The 16,873-nt window shown below is 40.3% G+C and overlaps 2 protein-coding genes across 5 annotated transcripts in view; both read right to left on the reverse strand.

The window, feature by feature from the left end:
- LOC112145005 (fibronectin type III domain-containing protein 11) lies at positions 1 to 2,953 on the reverse strand. Of its 4 annotated transcripts, none has more exons than XM_024269981.2 (4): positions 2,823 to 2,953; positions 2,597 to 2,641; positions 1,092 to 1,253; positions 1 to 897 (listed from the first exon to the last, which is right to left on the reverse strand). In XM_024269981.2, exons 3-4 carry the CDS (start codon positions 1,233 to 1,235, stop codon positions 139 to 141), a joined length of 903 nt encoding a protein of 300 aa, XP_024125749.1. In that variant the 5' UTR covers positions 1,236 to 1,253; positions 2,597 to 2,641; positions 2,823 to 2,953; the 3' UTR covers positions 1 to 138. The 4 variants fall into 4 exon arrangements, with proteins under 4 accessions (XP_024125749.1, XP_024125747.1, XP_024125748.1 ...); XM_024269979.2 differs by having other exon boundaries at positions 1,092 to 1,222; positions 2,823 to 2,951; XM_024269980.2 differs by having other exon boundaries at positions 1,092 to 1,222; positions 2,808 to 2,829.
- Positions 2,954 to 7,789: 4,836 nt separating this feature from the next.
- The window catches only part of LOC112145003 (helicase with zinc finger domain 2), a 27,268-nt gene continuing 18,184 nt past the window's right edge, over positions 7,790 to 16,873 (reverse strand). The window contains exons 10-19 of the mRNA XM_024269971.2: positions 15,749 to 15,886; positions 15,518 to 15,679; positions 15,286 to 15,427; positions 11,645 to 11,761; positions 11,352 to 11,544; positions 10,480 to 10,629; positions 10,199 to 10,408; positions 8,921 to 9,077; positions 8,637 to 8,804; positions 7,790 to 7,908 (exon numbers count right to left, since the gene is read on the reverse strand). Coding sequence (XP_024125739.2) covers positions 7,796 to 7,908; positions 8,637 to 8,804; positions 8,921 to 9,077; positions 10,199 to 10,408; positions 10,480 to 10,629; positions 11,352 to 11,544; positions 11,645 to 11,761; positions 15,286 to 15,427; positions 15,518 to 15,679; positions 15,749 to 15,886 — 1,550 coding nt within the window. The 3' untranslated portion in view covers positions 7,790 to 7,795. The remainder of the gene's footprint in view (positions 7,909 to 8,636; positions 8,805 to 8,920; positions 9,078 to 10,198; positions 10,409 to 10,479; positions 10,630 to 11,351; positions 11,545 to 11,644; positions 11,762 to 15,285; positions 15,428 to 15,517; positions 15,680 to 15,748; positions 15,887 to 16,873) is intronic.

Below are 16,873 nucleotides of genomic sequence, written 5' to 3' on the forward strand. Positions count from 1 at the left end.
CTTGTTTTTCTCCCTTTTTTATTTATTAAAATGCATTTATGAAGTTAACTGCCCACTTTTCCCTTTTCTTGACCTCCAAAGTCTCAAACATTCCTGGGCAGTTACTCTTTCTTCTCTTAAAACTTTAGTTTATTTCATTTACTGGCAGCCCTTTGAGCCTTTGTTCTGCTGTCGGGAACTTAACGTTTTCAGATGAAGGGTGTCGATCCAGGGTTCGTACACTAATGTAATGTTGGGCATCCTCTTCACAGTGAACTTGTAACAGGTGTTTGGCTTTAGGTTCTGGACACTATATACATAGTTGAAACAGATAGCCTCCCTCAGCAGCTTCTCTTGAGGGGCAACACTTTTTACTTCAACTCTGAACACGCATCCTGACTCCTCAGACTGCTCACCTACGATGTACCAAAACAGGCAAATGGAGTTATAACTCGGTAGTGACTTTTCCCTGTTGAACATCACCGGACCTAGGGTGAGCACTGACATTTGAACCAGAGAGAAAAGGGGGCCCCTCCCACAGAGGAACAAGCTGTTCAGGGTCAGTGGCTCGATGTTACTCGCCATTCTTTCCTCAAAGTCTCTAATGTACTGCTGGATCTGCTGGAGCTTCTGCTCTGCTGAGGCTACCTCATCTGTATCCACCTCAACTTGTTCGCACTTTGCAACAAAGGCTTCCAGGTTCTGACGACTGATGGTGATTTCCTGGAAGAGCATTTCCAAATAGGCCAGAAGGAGCTCTATCTGTGTCCTTATCCAGCTTTTTACATGCCAGAGCCTATCTGGGCCCAGGTAACACCAGATCACGTTGATGGAGTCAGAGGTGGATCTTGGTTCCTCGGTCTGGATGACAAAATGATAAGAGCTCCTCTGCTTGAGCAGCAGCTTTTCCTGCATCACCTGAAAAACAAGAAGGGGTCATTTAAGTTCAATAATGTACTTGTCATTCCAAGTTGGCTGGACAAACATGGATAATTAAAGTTTGAGCTGAGAGAGTTTCCACCCAAATAGACAGGAACTGGAAGTCAGGGTTGACATGAGTAGTAAATCCTTAACCTAAAGGTAAGAACTTGTGGTCTGAGGCCAGCACTCACTGTGATTGATGAATGGTCCAGCGTTGATTGGAGCAGCTCCTGGATCCTGTACTTTAGGTCAGACAGGCTGTTTATGTCAGCAACAACGTTCTCCTCTCTGCTGGGAGGAGTAACGGCATGGACTGGAAAACCTGCAGCAACCATTAAGCACAAATCAGGTTCCTGCAGATGAGACACAACCACTTTGCTAATGTACATGCCATGTCCCAATCAAATGTACTTTGCTGATAAAAGAAAAAAATCTCCATTATAAAATGAAATAATATTGAAATTGGAAAATTCCATTTGGATTGAGACATAGTAGGTCTATTTTACTATAATGTTAAAACAATCATGTCCCATCACAGTGGACAACACACATCAAGGCAGCAATAAAAGATCAATCCATCAGTACAGTCCATTGTGTTAAAACAATTTGAATTTTGCAAAGACATGCAACCATACAGTGTGATATTATGTTCTAATAATGTTCTGTTTGTATTATTTTGATGTGGAAGAAACACAGCGGACTGAACTTTAAATCTGATTATTTTGCAAGAAATACAAGGAATCTGGAAAACCTCACCTGGACTATTTAGTATTCAGGTATTTATCTCTGAGTCACAGTTGTTGGATTTTTGGCTAAAGAGGTCATTGTTTAATTTTACACCAGTGAACTAGATCAATTGAGATCATTTAAAGTGAACCAGTATCAATGATAATGTGTCAGTAACCACAAATTATATTATAAATTTAATCGTTAAAATAAATCATCACACCTCTAGTATTTATGCTTCTTTAAAGTCCCCCTCCGATGAAAGTCATGTTTTTTTTAGTTTTTAACATCTATATGTGGCATTTTTCTTATCAAGGAGAGCAAATGTAATAACAAATCATTTTGTTTTTGCATATCCGAGTATTTCTCCTTTTAAATTGCTGTCAATCAAACCGTGACGGAAAAACTCAGTTTAAATCAATGAGCTGTTTACGTCACACGAGTGCTGGAAAAAATCCACCAGACTCTACAGAGCTTCTTGATGTGACCACGGAAATGTGAACGAAGGTTCATTTACCCGCAGCTGTGGATTATAAATCCACGAAGCTCCTCACTTCCTCGATCAAGCTGACATCCAGCTCAAAACGATACTGCTGTAGCAGTGGTGAGGATTTACGCTAGCGAGACACAGAGCTACCATAATCAGACGGGGGGTGGGGGGCACGTCCGCTCAGCTCCAAAAGCCACGCCCCCCCCCAGAGGAGAATTTGCAAAAGAAGGCTTCAGATCAGCATGAAAAATGGCTTTTTAAGACATTTAGTTTGTGAGATTTTGGTTAAAAACTTGATAATCGTAATTAAATCACTACTGAGAAGGTTTTTTTTTTGTAAAAAAAGAAATAAAAAATAAAAATTAAAGGGGCACTTTAAAGTATGTACCACTCATGTGAGTAAACATTCTCAGTGACAGAACATCATCAGTCTTGAGATTATTTATCCTCTTTTTCAGAGGCGTAACAGTCATAGCCTACCTGAACTTGTCATCTTCTTATCAGTTCCTCTCTGCAGATGTCTTTCTTTTGAATCAACATGCAAGCAGAGAGCACAACTAGTTTAAACACAGTTAAGCAAACATCTTACCAAGAGTCATTGATGTTCATTGCTGAGAATTGTATTCAGTCTGATACAGTATTCAGAAGATACTTTCAGTGAAGTAACAGAAGTGAACTTGTTAAAGCCTACTTTGAAAAACCTTACCTGCCTGCTCTGTTGCTTAGTCCGTTGCTGTTGTTTACTCCAACTTTTGCTAACACGCAAACCTAGAACCTCAATTTTAACGGCTGCCATGGCAAAAAAACTGCTCCAAGCTGAAACCAAACTGGAGACACATTTAAATGACATCATTTTTCCTGGCTTAGGGGTCTTCAACTAAAATTTAAAGAGGTCCCATTAGGAAAAATTTCTTGAAGTAAAGGTTCGGAAAAAAAGTCTAGATATTCAGAGTAATACATTTTTAAGTAGCTGAAGATTGGTGGAACATCTACATGGATTTAATATCTAACTCTCACTTCAAAGGAAGTCTGTACTATTTTAAACTTTTTGACAGCATTTATTGTCACATAACATAAAACACATTGAGCTGTGTGCCACACACACACAACAGGAACAGTACTAGGACACAGTGGCGGGCCGTGCATTTCACACCTAGGCCTTCAGTAGTGCTCCATCTGAATCAACCCAACCCTCAATAACTATTTTATGGCAATAAAACTTCTACTGCAGGTACAGCTGCCACACACACACCAAAAGCATAAAAAAATAACCTGATAAAATTGCAATAATATTTTGGTATATAGCAAAATTTTACTCACCAAAAATCTGGATTATTTGTACACAAAATCCATCCTTTCTATCCTCAAGAAGATTTCAATCACTCTGTCGTGCAGATTATCCGTGCGTTTTAGTTCCATCAAGAAGTCCTTTTCTATCGCCATGGAAGCTAATGCTGAAAGTCGAGCCTGCCCTGACGTATTTCTGGCATAAGTTTTAATTCGCTTCAGGGCTGAGAATGTCCGTTCAACAGAAGCAGTGGACACGGGGCTTGCTAGCTTCGGAGTTGCCCGACCCCTCTTAACAATGTCCAGCTTTTCTTGAAAAGTCCGTCTTGAAAACGGCTTTGACAGTAAGTCTGCAACCAAATCCATTTCTTCTCCTCCTTCAGCCATTGTGGATTGACAAACCAGCTATTAAATTCGATATATTTGCCTGTGCAGGTCGCTACAGATTCAGTTTACCAGGTCTGCCTAGTACACTCTCCGATTATCCAATCACAGCGCGTGAAAATCCTGACGTTTCCGTGGGCCAGCTAGCTGGCCTATCACGTGGTCTCCTCCAGATCTGATTGGTTGAAGCAACAGTTTGGTGGACCATTATTTTATGCTACAGGGCCCGCAAAACTGATTGTGAAGGCCTTCAGGCAGATTTCTTTGACCCTAGCAACAAATGGTGCTGCAATGTGATTGGTTAATGCTTAAATAGGAAAATACACGTCTGGAAGCAGCGCAACCAGGGAGACAGCAATGAAAGGACGAAGACAGAGCATTTGGAATTATAGAATACGTATTCACGGAAAATAATAATTAATATCAGTCTGTGATTCAGATATTTTTAGGCCAGCAGAGAAGGCCTTGCAGGCCCTGACGGCCCGCCACTGCTAGGACAACTACCAACATAACTAGGAAAACTAAACAAGAGGAGGATCCACTAGCACTTGTTAACTTCTTCTACAAATCAAACACCTCCCAAGAAGAATGTACAGTTTTTCTATTAGGTCTGTGGATCATTGCTTAGGTAGCGATCCGATTTGATTCACGAATCAATCTTAACGATTCAAGAATCAAACAACTATTCTTACTTTTTAATATAATGTTTATTGCTATGTGTATGTCTATTTACTGGATGGATGAAAATTGAAATTCTTTGTATTTAATCATTTATACCTTAATTTAGAACAGGAGATCAGAATGAACAAAACTGATTAAAAAAAACACAAAGATTCAGATAGAAAGAAATTTTGTATGTCATTTTAAACTTTTTTCGGTCAATCTTCTGGTTCAGCAGTAACATAAACAATATAAAAAGGATAAAAATCACTGCTGTTTTGGATCATGTAACAGCAAAACCTTAAAATGCTATTCACAGTTTTCTATCCTCATAGTTCTTCAATACGCATCACATATTGATGGAGAGCCCGTATGAAAAAAGTTCTTTTTTTTGCAGCAAAATCCGCGGATTCACGTTGATTACATCCGCCTTGCAGCAGCGCGAGGCTGTGTTTCTTCAGAATAAGCTGGAGTTTCATTAATTGGGTCAAATGTTTAAGAGTTACCATAACCAAAAGAGGGCTGCACGGTGGCGCAGTGGTTAGCGCTCTCGCCTCACAGCGAGAAGGCCCCGGTTCGAATCCCGGCTGGGACCTTTCTGTGTGGAGTTTGCATGTTTTCCCCATGCATGCATGGGTTTTCACCGGGGACTCCGGCTTCCTCCCACCGTCCAAAAACATGCTCCATAGGTTGATTGGTGACTCTAAATTGTCCCTAGGTGTGAATGTGAGAGTGAATGGGTGTGTGATTGAGGCCCTGCGACAGACTGGTGACCTGTCCAGGGTGTACCCCACCTTCGCCCATCAGCAGCTGGGATAGGCTCCGGCACCCCCGTGACCCCGAAAGGGATGAAGCGGTCAAGAAGATGGATGGATGGATAACCAAAAGAATGTAAAAACTGGAGCTAAAGCTCCTGTGTTAAAGCTAATTCATTTTTTCAAAAGTTATGTCAGTGAGCGGAACTTCAGTCTCAGTTTTTGAACGGAAAAAAGCTCTCGCCAGTTTTACTCTGAAACTGGAAGCATCACCGTCACAAATATGTGTTTATTTCCGGTGGCAGTACCGCGGCTCTTTCGGCTTGTTTTTGTTCGTAAACTTGAAATCCTACATTAATCTGCATTTTAGAGCAAAAATACATTGTCCCCAGATGATATTTTGATCATATTTTACTACAATTTACTATATTTATAAAGATTGCGAATCAGCAATCTTGGACGTCGCGAATATCCGTACCCGAGCACCCGCATATTCGTTACAGCCCTATTTTCCATTCATCAGGGTTACATTTCAAAACTGTAAGTTTTTTATAAATTGAAAACAGAACTGATCCCCCACTTTTTTTGTCTCCATGACAGAATTGAGCTCTAGCTTGTCTAGCTAGGGTTTTAAATCTGCCCTTGAATGCTGTCAGGGCCATTTTCATGTGGAGATGTGGAGGTTTTCATTGGTGAGCCTAGAACGACATTTTGTTTTAATTATGTTCATTGTTGAACAAGCTGCCTCATGGTTGTGTGTGGAGCCAAATATTTTCAAGATGTGTATGGCTACTTTCCTCAGATCTGGGAAAACTGTCGCAGGGACCATTTGGATCCAGAAAGTGGAAGAGTTGTTTGTTAAAAACTGCTCTTTGAGGGCCACATCTTCCTGGAGATCCACCAGTTGCATCAGGAGTAGCCCAGCATTTGCCCATTTAAAGTGCTATGGGACTTCTTTTGAGAACAGCTTGATATCTGTGATGAGATTTGGGTTCTGGATGAACACAGTGAGCTGCTGTCCAAAACTAAAGCTGTCAAAACAGTTGATGAAGTTTATAATCATCTTGTCAATAAAGTTGACAAAATCCAACATGTCTTGCTGTCCCTGCACTTGCTCCTTTTGTGCTGAAAAATGTGCACAGTCTCCGTGCAGGTCCTCTTTGAACACTTCAAGTTTTCTCAGAAAGGAGCAAACAGCTGTCATCAACTCACAGATTCAATTGTTCTTGCTCCGCAGCTTCAAATTTGGCTCAGTTAAATGTGAAGTTAAATCCACCAAAAATGCAACATCTAAAAAAAGATAAAACTGTTCAGCTTTCTGACTTTTTAACTCTGGCAAAAAACATGCTACTTCTCTCCTTACGGACCAATAACGTGCAAGCACCCGCCCTTTGCTGAGCCATCGCACACTGTTGTGCAGCAAAAGTTAATCGGCACTGGCATCAAATTCTCTAAGGAATTCCCTCATCAGGCGATACTGATAGGAAGAGGATGCCCTGAGAAAATGTATCATTTTCATCACAGTGTTTATAACCTCAGCATGTTCATCTGACAGGGAGGCACTAATGAATGATTCAATGATAAGATATTAGCTCAGAATTGTCCTCTTTCAGTCTTGCTACGGCTCCTCTCTCTCTTATAATCATAGCAGGGGCTTCATCTGTTGTAATTGAGATCACTTGTTTCAGGTCTATTCCTCTCCTGTTTAACATTTCTTTAACAGCCAGGTAAATGTCTTCTCCCCTTGTACTGGTCACAAGAGATGTAATACCGAACAGATCTTCACAAAATTATTTTTGGTCTGTTAAAAAAACTGACATACACAGTTGAGCATTATCACCTGTATCTGTGGATTCATACAAAGCCAAGCTTACACATGGTTCCTTCTGCATGGATTCATCCAGCTGGATTAGTACATCCTGAGTTAAAATTTCACCCCTCTTTGTGGCAGAGGATTCTGACATGGGTACTTGTACTATTTTGTCACAACGTTATTGTTTCTGTTTTCCTTTCATAAGTGTTTCTGCAACTGCATGCATGCGCTCTTTAACAACACCTCTATCAGTAAGTTACGTTGGCCTAAAATCCAAGCCACTCTGAGGGAACATTCATGGGCAAGTTGTTGGGCACTGAATGTGTTGCTCAGGATCCTGGTAGATTGCTCGTATTGGGCTCTGAGACTACTAATTTTTTGTGATGTCAGTTCTGACTTGAGGGGGTGTGTTTCTTCAAATGTTTTTATACTTTGTCTCATAGTGATATTTGACAATTTGCACTTTCAATGGGTGCAAAGGTTTCACAACATATGAGACATACTGGTTTAGAACTCCCAGTGGAAAGTACAAACAGTAAGGACTGTCCATTCAGGATTAAGTTATTGATTTTTACTACCTTTTTTTAAAAAAGGGACATTTTCCACCAACTTGTTCCAGATCACTCTTCTTCACACTTTCTCCAACTCTTGTTTTCTCCTCACTTTTTAATTCTAACATTTATAAAATCCAAAACTCTGTCACAAAGAGGGGAACATCTATCATTGTAGGGAGACAAACAGCATGGCATAAAATGTAACATAAACGGAGAAGGATTGAGATCAGATTCTTCTTTTAATTGAGATCTTATTTGCTTCGGTCACGGCATTGTGACGTCGGTAGTGAGCCAGGAGGTCTCTCCACATCCAACTGCACTCCAGCAGCTTCTGGTTTCCTGTAAGAGAAGAGAACAGAGTGTAACTATTTCAAAAATGCCTTCCTTCATCTCAGCTCATAAACCTCCAAAGATGTTTTTTCTGTGAGCAGAAGCACAGCTACCTGTGAGTATTATGCTATATTTATGCTAAGTTCTCACTGGGCTCAGAAATGCATTTTTTAGCAACCCCCTCTGATGAAAAGTCAATATAAACACCCACATATATGCATTTCCGTCTTCCGTGTTCCGTGTTCAAAAGTCTTGCATCCCTACTTAAGTTTTTAAGTTTGTTCTTTGATAGTATATGTAAAAATCTTGGGAATTGAACATACGCTGAAAATCAAACCAGTTGAACTTTGACCAGTCAGGGACACGGATTTGGTAGTGACACAGAAAAGCCAACCAGTTGAAAATCAATCATAAAAGACCAATTAATAATTGTGGTTTTTGTCCATGGAATTACATGAACAAGCATTTCATAATTATTAACATTGCTGTGAAAGAAAAAGCCTGGAGCATGATTTGCACTGCTTCGACATTTCGCAGCTAGCCTTTCCTATCTTTGAATACATGCACTAGTACTGGGTACCTCCTGTGTGAACTCCATAAGCTAAAAGCGCTTAAAAGAACCCTCATTCATCACATATTTTAGAGTGCCATGCATGCTCGGTGTATATGTAGCTTGAAAGGAAACATTAGTACATGCTCCTGTGTCTCTCTCACAAGGCAACAGGTGGAAGTCTCACCTATGATGCACAGGCCTTCCTTGGCCCTGGTGATGCCCACGTTAATTTGGTTGGGGTCCCCCACAAAGCCTATGTGTTCGGAAAACCAGGCGCCGTCAGGCTGAGCCGGGATCTCTTCACTCGGGAGCGAGCACACCGTTGACAAAATGACATATCTCCATTCACTCCCTAGAAGAAAAAAATTTTTATAATTTCAAATGACAACCCAAAGGGGAAAACTAAGCTGGAAGGATGTTGCGTTTTTCAGAGGGAGAGATTTGTTGTGAGGGAACACAAAGACAAACCTTGGCTTTCTGTGATGGTAGTTACAGTAATTTGTCCCAAACAGCTCTCTTTGAGCTCCTTTCTGATCTCCGACGCTTGAGCATTGTAGGGGGACAGAACCACAATGCTTCTTTTCTCCACTTTTGCTTTATACACCAACATTTTAACAATCTCTACCTGCAGAGCAAACATGCCAGATCTGGTCAGTTCAGCAAGGGACAATCCATTTCTAAATGTTACTGGAACCCCCAGCTCCCACGGCAAGCGTTGCAGCTCAGTTGCGACGCAGGAGTGGTCTAACTCCTGCAGCTGACTCCCTTTGGCTATTGGGTGGCTGTAGCCACAAGCTCTGTTGCTGACCTCACGAGACTCTGAACTCACGTAAGTTCAGGCGATAGCCCGCCGTTTATTACGATTTAGGTTGTTAATGGGCCCAACTTCCTAAAAAGTACTACGACTCAACTCCGGCGTCTGGCAAAACTTTGAACCTAGGGAAACAGATTTGGAGGGCCTGAGAGGCCAGATTGCAGAGGTCGAACGTGATTGTATGCAGTAGGGGTTCCTCTTGCACTTTTAAAGTTATGTAAAAAGACTCCCGCGTGCCGGGATAAGGTATGGGGTAAGGGTCATTGTTTCTCTAATCAAGCAGATGTCGCAGTGTTTGTCCTCTTGAAGCTGAATTATGTCTTTAGATCTTGGAAAGATCTAAAACCCAACCTTTGAAGTTAGCCCAAAACAGCAGACAAACCCTTGGCAGACACATCTGAACCTGCAGTCTGGATAAATTGTATGAGAAAACTGGATTTAGTCACAAGTGGGTACACTTGATAATTGTGTTATTCTTTGTTTAACTCTTCTGCTCTCCTAGGCTTGTTTACATTAAAAGTGGGGTCATCTGGACCCAACAAGACAGTGCTATGAACTTTTTTTTTTCAATGATTGTCGATCTTTACTAGTGCCCAATTACAGACATGAAGTCTTGTCCTCCTTGTCCACCTTTGTCATGGAAGGGCTAACACCTCAATGTAAGGGTGGGGTCATCTGGACCCCATAAGAGAGTAAAAGGGGTAAATGAAATTGGACCTGTGTGAGGTTAAAAGTCGATAACCTTCATTTAAACACTTGGAGCCCTCATGTGACAGAAATGACCTGCAGGAAGCCCCGCTGGCATACCATAGAAAACTACGAAACATGTCACCATAACTACAAGATCATAAATAATCTACAAGAAGGACTGGGTGTAAGGATTTAACATATTAGAGCACTCTGAACAGTGAAATAATGAAACAGAACAATACCACTTGGTCTCGCTCCTCGTAGTTGGCCTTAGAGTTGGTGTTCCCTTTGGCAGTTTTGACCACCTGCTTGATGGTCTTCCCCTCTATGTGACCAAAGACAACAGGCATCACCCTGTCGTCAACACGCAGGACGCTGGCGGGCCGCTCCACACCTGTCTTCAACTTTCCCTCGTAAAATTTCTCTGATGGGAACTTGCAGATCTCCTCATGCTGTGAAAGAAAACCAAATAAGGATCATTTGTTACCCTGCAGGTCGAAAGGTGCAGGCGGGATCATCTCACCATTCTGTACTGGGTGTCCAGCATCACAGCCTTGTTCTGGTGGATCTGGTTGAAGTAGGACTCAAAGAGAGACCTGCTCATCCCAAGTTTCTTCACGTTCGGATTTTTCACGATGGGCCGAAGCTGTTTATGGTCTCCAATCAGAACAACCTAAAAGCCGGTGTGTGAAAAGGTAAGTGTGTTGAGTACAACAGTCACAAATGTTGAACAACACTGATGTCATGCTGTCCATATGTCGCCCACTATGGCACGAACACAATGACAAATGACAACCAATGTCGTTCATTAGCCAACTTCTAACTTCAGACAATAGACTACATCCTGGTAGGATTGATTTCAGCCAGTGAAAACAAAACCTACATTAAATCAATGGGACATAAAGTCATACTGCAGCAGCAGTAAAGACTAATCTCAACTATTTTTGGTTTCATCCATCCATCCTTCCTTTTTCTGAACCCGTTGAATCCCTGTTGGGTTTAGGGGGCTGCTGGAGCCTATCTCATAAACTGTACGGCAACAATAGGATACACTCTGGAAAGGCTACCTGCCTCTCTCAGGGCAACACAGATACGGATCACCCTACCGGCAGTCCCTATGCATTACCCTCAAAAAAACAAAAACTACCACTCCAAATGCTCTTTAATTGGAGGGGTTGGTAGTAGCCAGAGGGGTAGGGGAAGAATTTGGATGTGGCTGTGGCTTCACGTCCTGTGAAAGACCAAGTTTGAGTTTTAGACTGTTCAGTTTGGAAGCTGGAGATTTTACTAAAGTAGTTTCAAGATTTGTAATCTTATATTAGCATGAGGGACTTAATGCAGGCTATTGATTGGTGCATGTTAAAGATGTGCAGGGAAGCAGAGTGAGGACAGCACCTTCTCTGGTTTGTTGCAGACTAGTGGTATCAGTGCCTGTGGTTCGGTAGCCATGGCACATTCATCAATGAGGATCTGACGTGCACTGACAGACCGAATCAGGCTAGGGGTGGAAGACTGTGTGCACGTGCACAATATGATGTCATGCCGTTCAAGCTCATGCACCCGAGCTTTGTTGAGGAGGTCTTTGCATCTATGAGCAAAAAGACTTCACAGTTAGAACCATCTTATTTTGTCATGTAAAAAAGCATAATATTACATATGTAAAGCATCAATGGGGCGCTGTAACTTACTCTTTAATCTCCCTTTGGGTGAAGTCGTCATTTTGTCTAATACGCTCATCAAATTTTTTGATGTCATCTGCATGAGGATTTGAGGGCTCCCGCATCAGGTGATGAAGAGTGATGCTCCTGGAAAGATTTCAAGAATTAAGTTTTGTTTAATATCAGAACTCTTGAGGTTTGATTTCCTAAGGTTACAAAAAATGAACATGCACTTCATGTTTTGCATTAAAGCTTACAGGTAACAAAGAATGTACACAAGGAACTGGGTATATCTGGAAACAACAACAAAAAAACACCATTGGGAACGCCCTGAAAACAGATAAAAATATAGTTGGAATAGGACTTTTAAACGCTTCATAAAGCTGAAATTTAAACCAAAAAAAAAGAAAAACTTTTATAGGTTTAGAACAGAGCAGATTCAGTACCACTTCATGTTCTAAATTAAACATTCTTTGATAGCAGCCTCTCTGTTTGGATTAGCAATAACATGTTTTTGGTTCTAGTGCTTCATGCGATAAAACTGTCTGTCAAGAAGATGGACAAACGTCATCAACTAATCTGGGACGTTTATTCTTTGCTTTCTTTTTTGATACTTCATTTTGATTTCTGAAAGCTACTTTGTTTTTTTGAAACATTTATTTTTCCTTTCATTTTAATTGTTTTGTTTTGTGGAATTATTTCTGAAACTTTGTTTATATCTTAATCATTTGTTTAGCTTTTTTAATTATCACATAGGTCTTTATAATGTTTTGCGTTGATGGATTTGTGTATGTGATTTACCCTTCAGGGCCCCCATAGTTAAACAAATATAATGTCACAGTGAGAACTAAATAACTGGCTTCTTGACTTAATATAAATCTTCAGCCATTCACACGATCACCGTATGAACACATCAGCTGATTCTGACATAGAGAAAAGCGGCTTTTTTTTCTTGCTTTGCTCTGATATACAACATATGACTAATGTAGAGTGTTCACAGACATATACCGTCAATGAGATCGCTGCAGCTCAAAGCAACTTTTCCCAGTGTCCACTGATGAATGGGGTTTACGCAAATATTTTACAACTGTGCAGCGCTGCATATCAGTGCAAAGCTCTTTTACTCCACTGGAATTATGGTAATTGTATTAACAGTTGAAAAGTTACAGTAGATGAAAGAATTTAACCTAAAGTTAAAGAATAAAGGACATTAACAGAGGTTTTTTTATTCATTTCAACTGCCGACACAATTGTGCGTGTGTGCACAAGGTTTGTGGACACAGACCCAAACTGAACAACTTGTAACAACATATGTGAACATTGTAATAAAAAATAGGGTCGGGAATCGATTAAAGAAATGTAACTAATTAACCGCAAACTTGGAAAAAATTAATCGCTATATTTCTATTTTTTGCTGGAGATCTTCTACCAGTCTGTGGTAGCCAGCGCTCTGTTCTTCTCTGTGGTCTGCTGGCAGGGGGGCAGCATTGCTGCAGGTGACAGCAACAGGCTGAACAAACTCATAAGGAAGGCCGGCTCCATCATCTCATCATCAACGCGTTAATAATTTTTTATTAATAGCGTGTGTTAATGCTTTCATGTTCACAGCCCTAATAAAAAATAATACGTCTTATTTTAGGTTGTTTTGGAGTCGCAAAGATTATGTTTTTTTTTTTTTGTCATAGAAAGGCTGGGCGCACTAGTGCAAACAAGATTTTTTTTTTACGCGCACCATTGAAAAATCCAGTCGTGCGATCAACCAAATTGGTCCCACTCTAGAGCCCTGTGGAGTCCAGGAGGGTAAGATGTCTTGCTAAAGGACAAAACAGCAGTTCACTGGGGAGAGTGGGGTTCAAACCACTGACAATTCTATCATTATCCAACCTGCTCAACCATCTTAGCCACTGCTGCCCCATTTTCTATTACACAAGATGGGATACTTGGTTCATTCCAGCACACACTTAACACATTTTTGCACTTTTACTGAAGCTTGCATACATTTATATTAAGAAATCTGGACCTTGGAGTTTGAAGTGTTAAAGTTGGTTTGAATAATTGATTTAATTGATTTTGTTTCTCTTCAAGACCTCTTGCTTCTGTTTTGACCATCTTATTCCAACAAAAAAACTTGGATTGTCTGGTATAAACAGAGAGCTGCTGATTTATACTTATATTACTAGAGTAGGAACCTAAAAAAAGTATGTGTACTTTAACTAGGAATGCAAAGCTTTTGCCATTTCATCTTTAATCACAGGACAATGTGTCAATGCAACAAAACTAAAGAGATCCCAATGACCCTGGAACAAGTGGCTGGAAGTTCAGAAACTCAAAATCCTCCCATTTTCAAACTTGTTAACAATCAAACCCAATTGACTAATTGTATTGTATTGTTTTTTGTTTAGCTGGTCAGTGTATGGCAACTTTCAGATTTTTATTTTTTCTAGCATATTGCACACTTGTGAGGCTGAGGCAAGTCATCCTACCAGGATGGGTTAAAACACACAATACTGTTGAGACTTTTATAAAGCTGCCTTTTTTCTGCAATCTCTTGTGAGAGAAACAAAAATCACAAACCCTCTGTATCACAGCATTCTTCAAACCTTTAAGCATCGTTTCAAGAACATCTCTGTAGAAAATCAAGTTTTTAACATATTCTTGTTGCATTTTTTGTACAATCAAGTACTTATATAAAGGAAATAAATCTTAGAATTACATTTCAGAGTGCTTATTTATTCAAATTGTGAATTAAGGTTGATGAAAAAAATGCAGTTAGAAAAAACTTGTAGGTGTGACACTGAACGGCAGGCCACAACCTCCATTCTAGTGTATCTCCTCGATTCAATAGAATATGCTTCATTAGAAATGTCTCTGAGTTGTGGGACTGAGAGTGAGCTTGACCCCTTCCTATCATCCATCTATTAACCTGCTCTCCCGCTAGCTTACAGCCACCCACACCCCCATCCCTAACAGCAGCGGTGTAATAAAAATGCAGAGCAATATTGGAACTTTCAGCCGTACAGTTTTGAGCCAGATGCCAGCTCAGACAAGGAAAATAAAGGCCAAATTGAATCTTTTTGTCTATATGTGGATGCATCAGAATGGAGTGGAGCAGGGAGGTTGTGGCTTGCCGTTTTAGGTACCTACAAGCGTTTTCCTACTGCCTTTTTTCTTCTGCTTCTGATTTACAATGCTTTTTAATGAAGAAATACTCAGAAATGTTAAATTTGGCAAACTTTTTTCCATATGTGTCCTTGATCAGGAGAAAAAAGCCACAAGGAAATGTTAAAAACACAAAAATATGATTTTCATTAGACTGGATCTTAAGGAATTTGCCTGTGAAGGCATTGAGACATTAGCTTACATAAAACTGAGCCAGACACTGATGGAAAAGTGTTTGGGTCAGAATGATTGGATTGCAACCTAAATCGTGATTTTTGAATCGGAGTACATTTCCCTATCTGCTCCAAATTAAGCTATTACCTCCTAGGGTTTTTTTAATGTATACATCTGTCTTTTTTTAACAATTATTTCAAATAAGTTATAATGAAATGTGTTGGCATTGTTTTTATAATGGAGCTTAACAGTTGTTGTACCAATGTACCATAAGTAATTTTGTATCAATCTTTACATAAATATTAATAAAATAAATAGGCGTAGTACTAGTAATGTACCTGAGCTCTGGTTTGGAGCGATCTTGGCGGAGTGTCTTTGAAAACTGGAGGATGCTATCTGGGTGGGGATAGTCAAGCATTTCCACTTGGTGACTGTAGACCCTGAGGAGTCTGAGATTTCCCTTTACCTTCATCAGGTACTCTGCAGCATTCAAGCACAGTCAGTGTTGTAAAACTCTCTTCAATGTTAAGCCTCATTGACATACAGGTCAATTTACAGAAATACACTTGCCTGCCACAACATCAACAGACTTGTTGGATGGGCCACAGTAGAGAATGACTTCTTTTTTTTTCCTGTGTTCGTCTTTTGGGTCATCAAAGATTCGTGGTGTCTCAGAATTCATTTGGAAAAACCAGTGCACAATGTACACACCAACCACTGTCTTTCCAGTTCCTGTGGGGAAATAATAGAGCTAAGACTTTGCACATAATTTTCAGAAGTTAAACCAGCAAATGTTCTTACCAGGTGGTCCTTGAATAAGTGTAAAAGGTTCCTTGATGGCTGTTGTCACAGCCTGAATTTGACTGTCATTAAGCTCCGGCAGGTCACCTAGGAGTTTTCTTTTCTTGACTTTCCATCTCAGCATATCAGATTGTACAACTGCAAATACCAGGTGAAAAAATATTTAAAAAAAAACATCCGTTTTCCTAAAGCTTGACAAATTGTCAACTGAAAAATACATATTCTGATATGTTAAAACTGGAATTGGTTTGAGTAATTCTAAGAAACAAAAAGAAAGCTGTGTTCACACTGCGTTTACCCTGAATGCAGTTCGCATGGCTGAGACGGCCAGTTCTTAAAGTTAAGTCAATTGTACAGACATGATCTGGGGTCCTGCGGCGCAAATTGAGTGATGGGCGCAGCAGAGCGGTCTGGCAGCAGTGCGATTTGAATGGGGTGATTTGGGTTACTCTGCCAGAGTAAAAATATTTAAACTTTCGTAAAGTCGCCACAGCATGTCAACCAATTAAGGACTCAACTTTGGGCATTAAACTTTTTTAGTGACAGCGGGACAGGTAGAATACATATCGAATATAGTGAATCTGTCCTAAAGTTGTCCTCCTGAACTTCCATCCATTCTTTTAAACCAGTTTATCCCTTTTTGGTCAATGTGGTTTTTCTGAGCCTGTTCTGGCTACTCTTAGGCGAATGCAGGTACATCCACATACGCAGTCTGTCGCAGGGCCCATGGAGCAACAGCGATAACTACAGCGAGAGAGAGCTGCTGCGGGACGGGGATGCAGCCTGCTCAAGCCTCTTGAACCATATTATATTTTTCTTATTTTCTTCATAGTAAAATAATACTATCACTAAATAATAATAAAATAACAATATACAATAAGATAATTACACAAGAATAATAAAACAGGTCCTCTAGTTTTATTTTTATTTTTATTTTTTCCCTTTCATGTTAATATGAGACATCAAGCATTCAAACTCTGTCTGAGAAATACGGAAACACTGCGGAAATATCCGTCTTTGAGACACAGCAGCAGGATTGAATCTCCCAGTACTGGGAGATTTCTGAATTAATGGATCAACCCAAACATGGAGACGTGACTACTGATGCTTTTGTAGACCTCTTTA

Source organism: Oryzias melastigma, linkage group LG5 (assembly GCF_002922805.2).
Source record: "Oryzias melastigma strain HK-1 linkage group LG5, ASM292280v2, whole genome shotgun sequence".
Classification (NCBI taxonomy): Eukaryota; Metazoa; Chordata; class Actinopteri; order Beloniformes; family Adrianichthyidae; genus Oryzias; species Oryzias melastigma.

Bases quoted from the DNA above. Each gene is read 5' to 3' on its own strand.
- LOC112145005 (XM_024269981.2), bottom strand. From the start codon at position 1,235: ATGGTTGCTGCAGGTTTTCCAGTCCATGCCGTTACTCCTCCCAGCAGA. The intron at 898-1,091 runs GTGAGTGCTGGC...CTTGTTTTTCAG, and splicing joins TGGACCATTCATCAATCACA to GTGATGCAGGAAAAGCTGCT.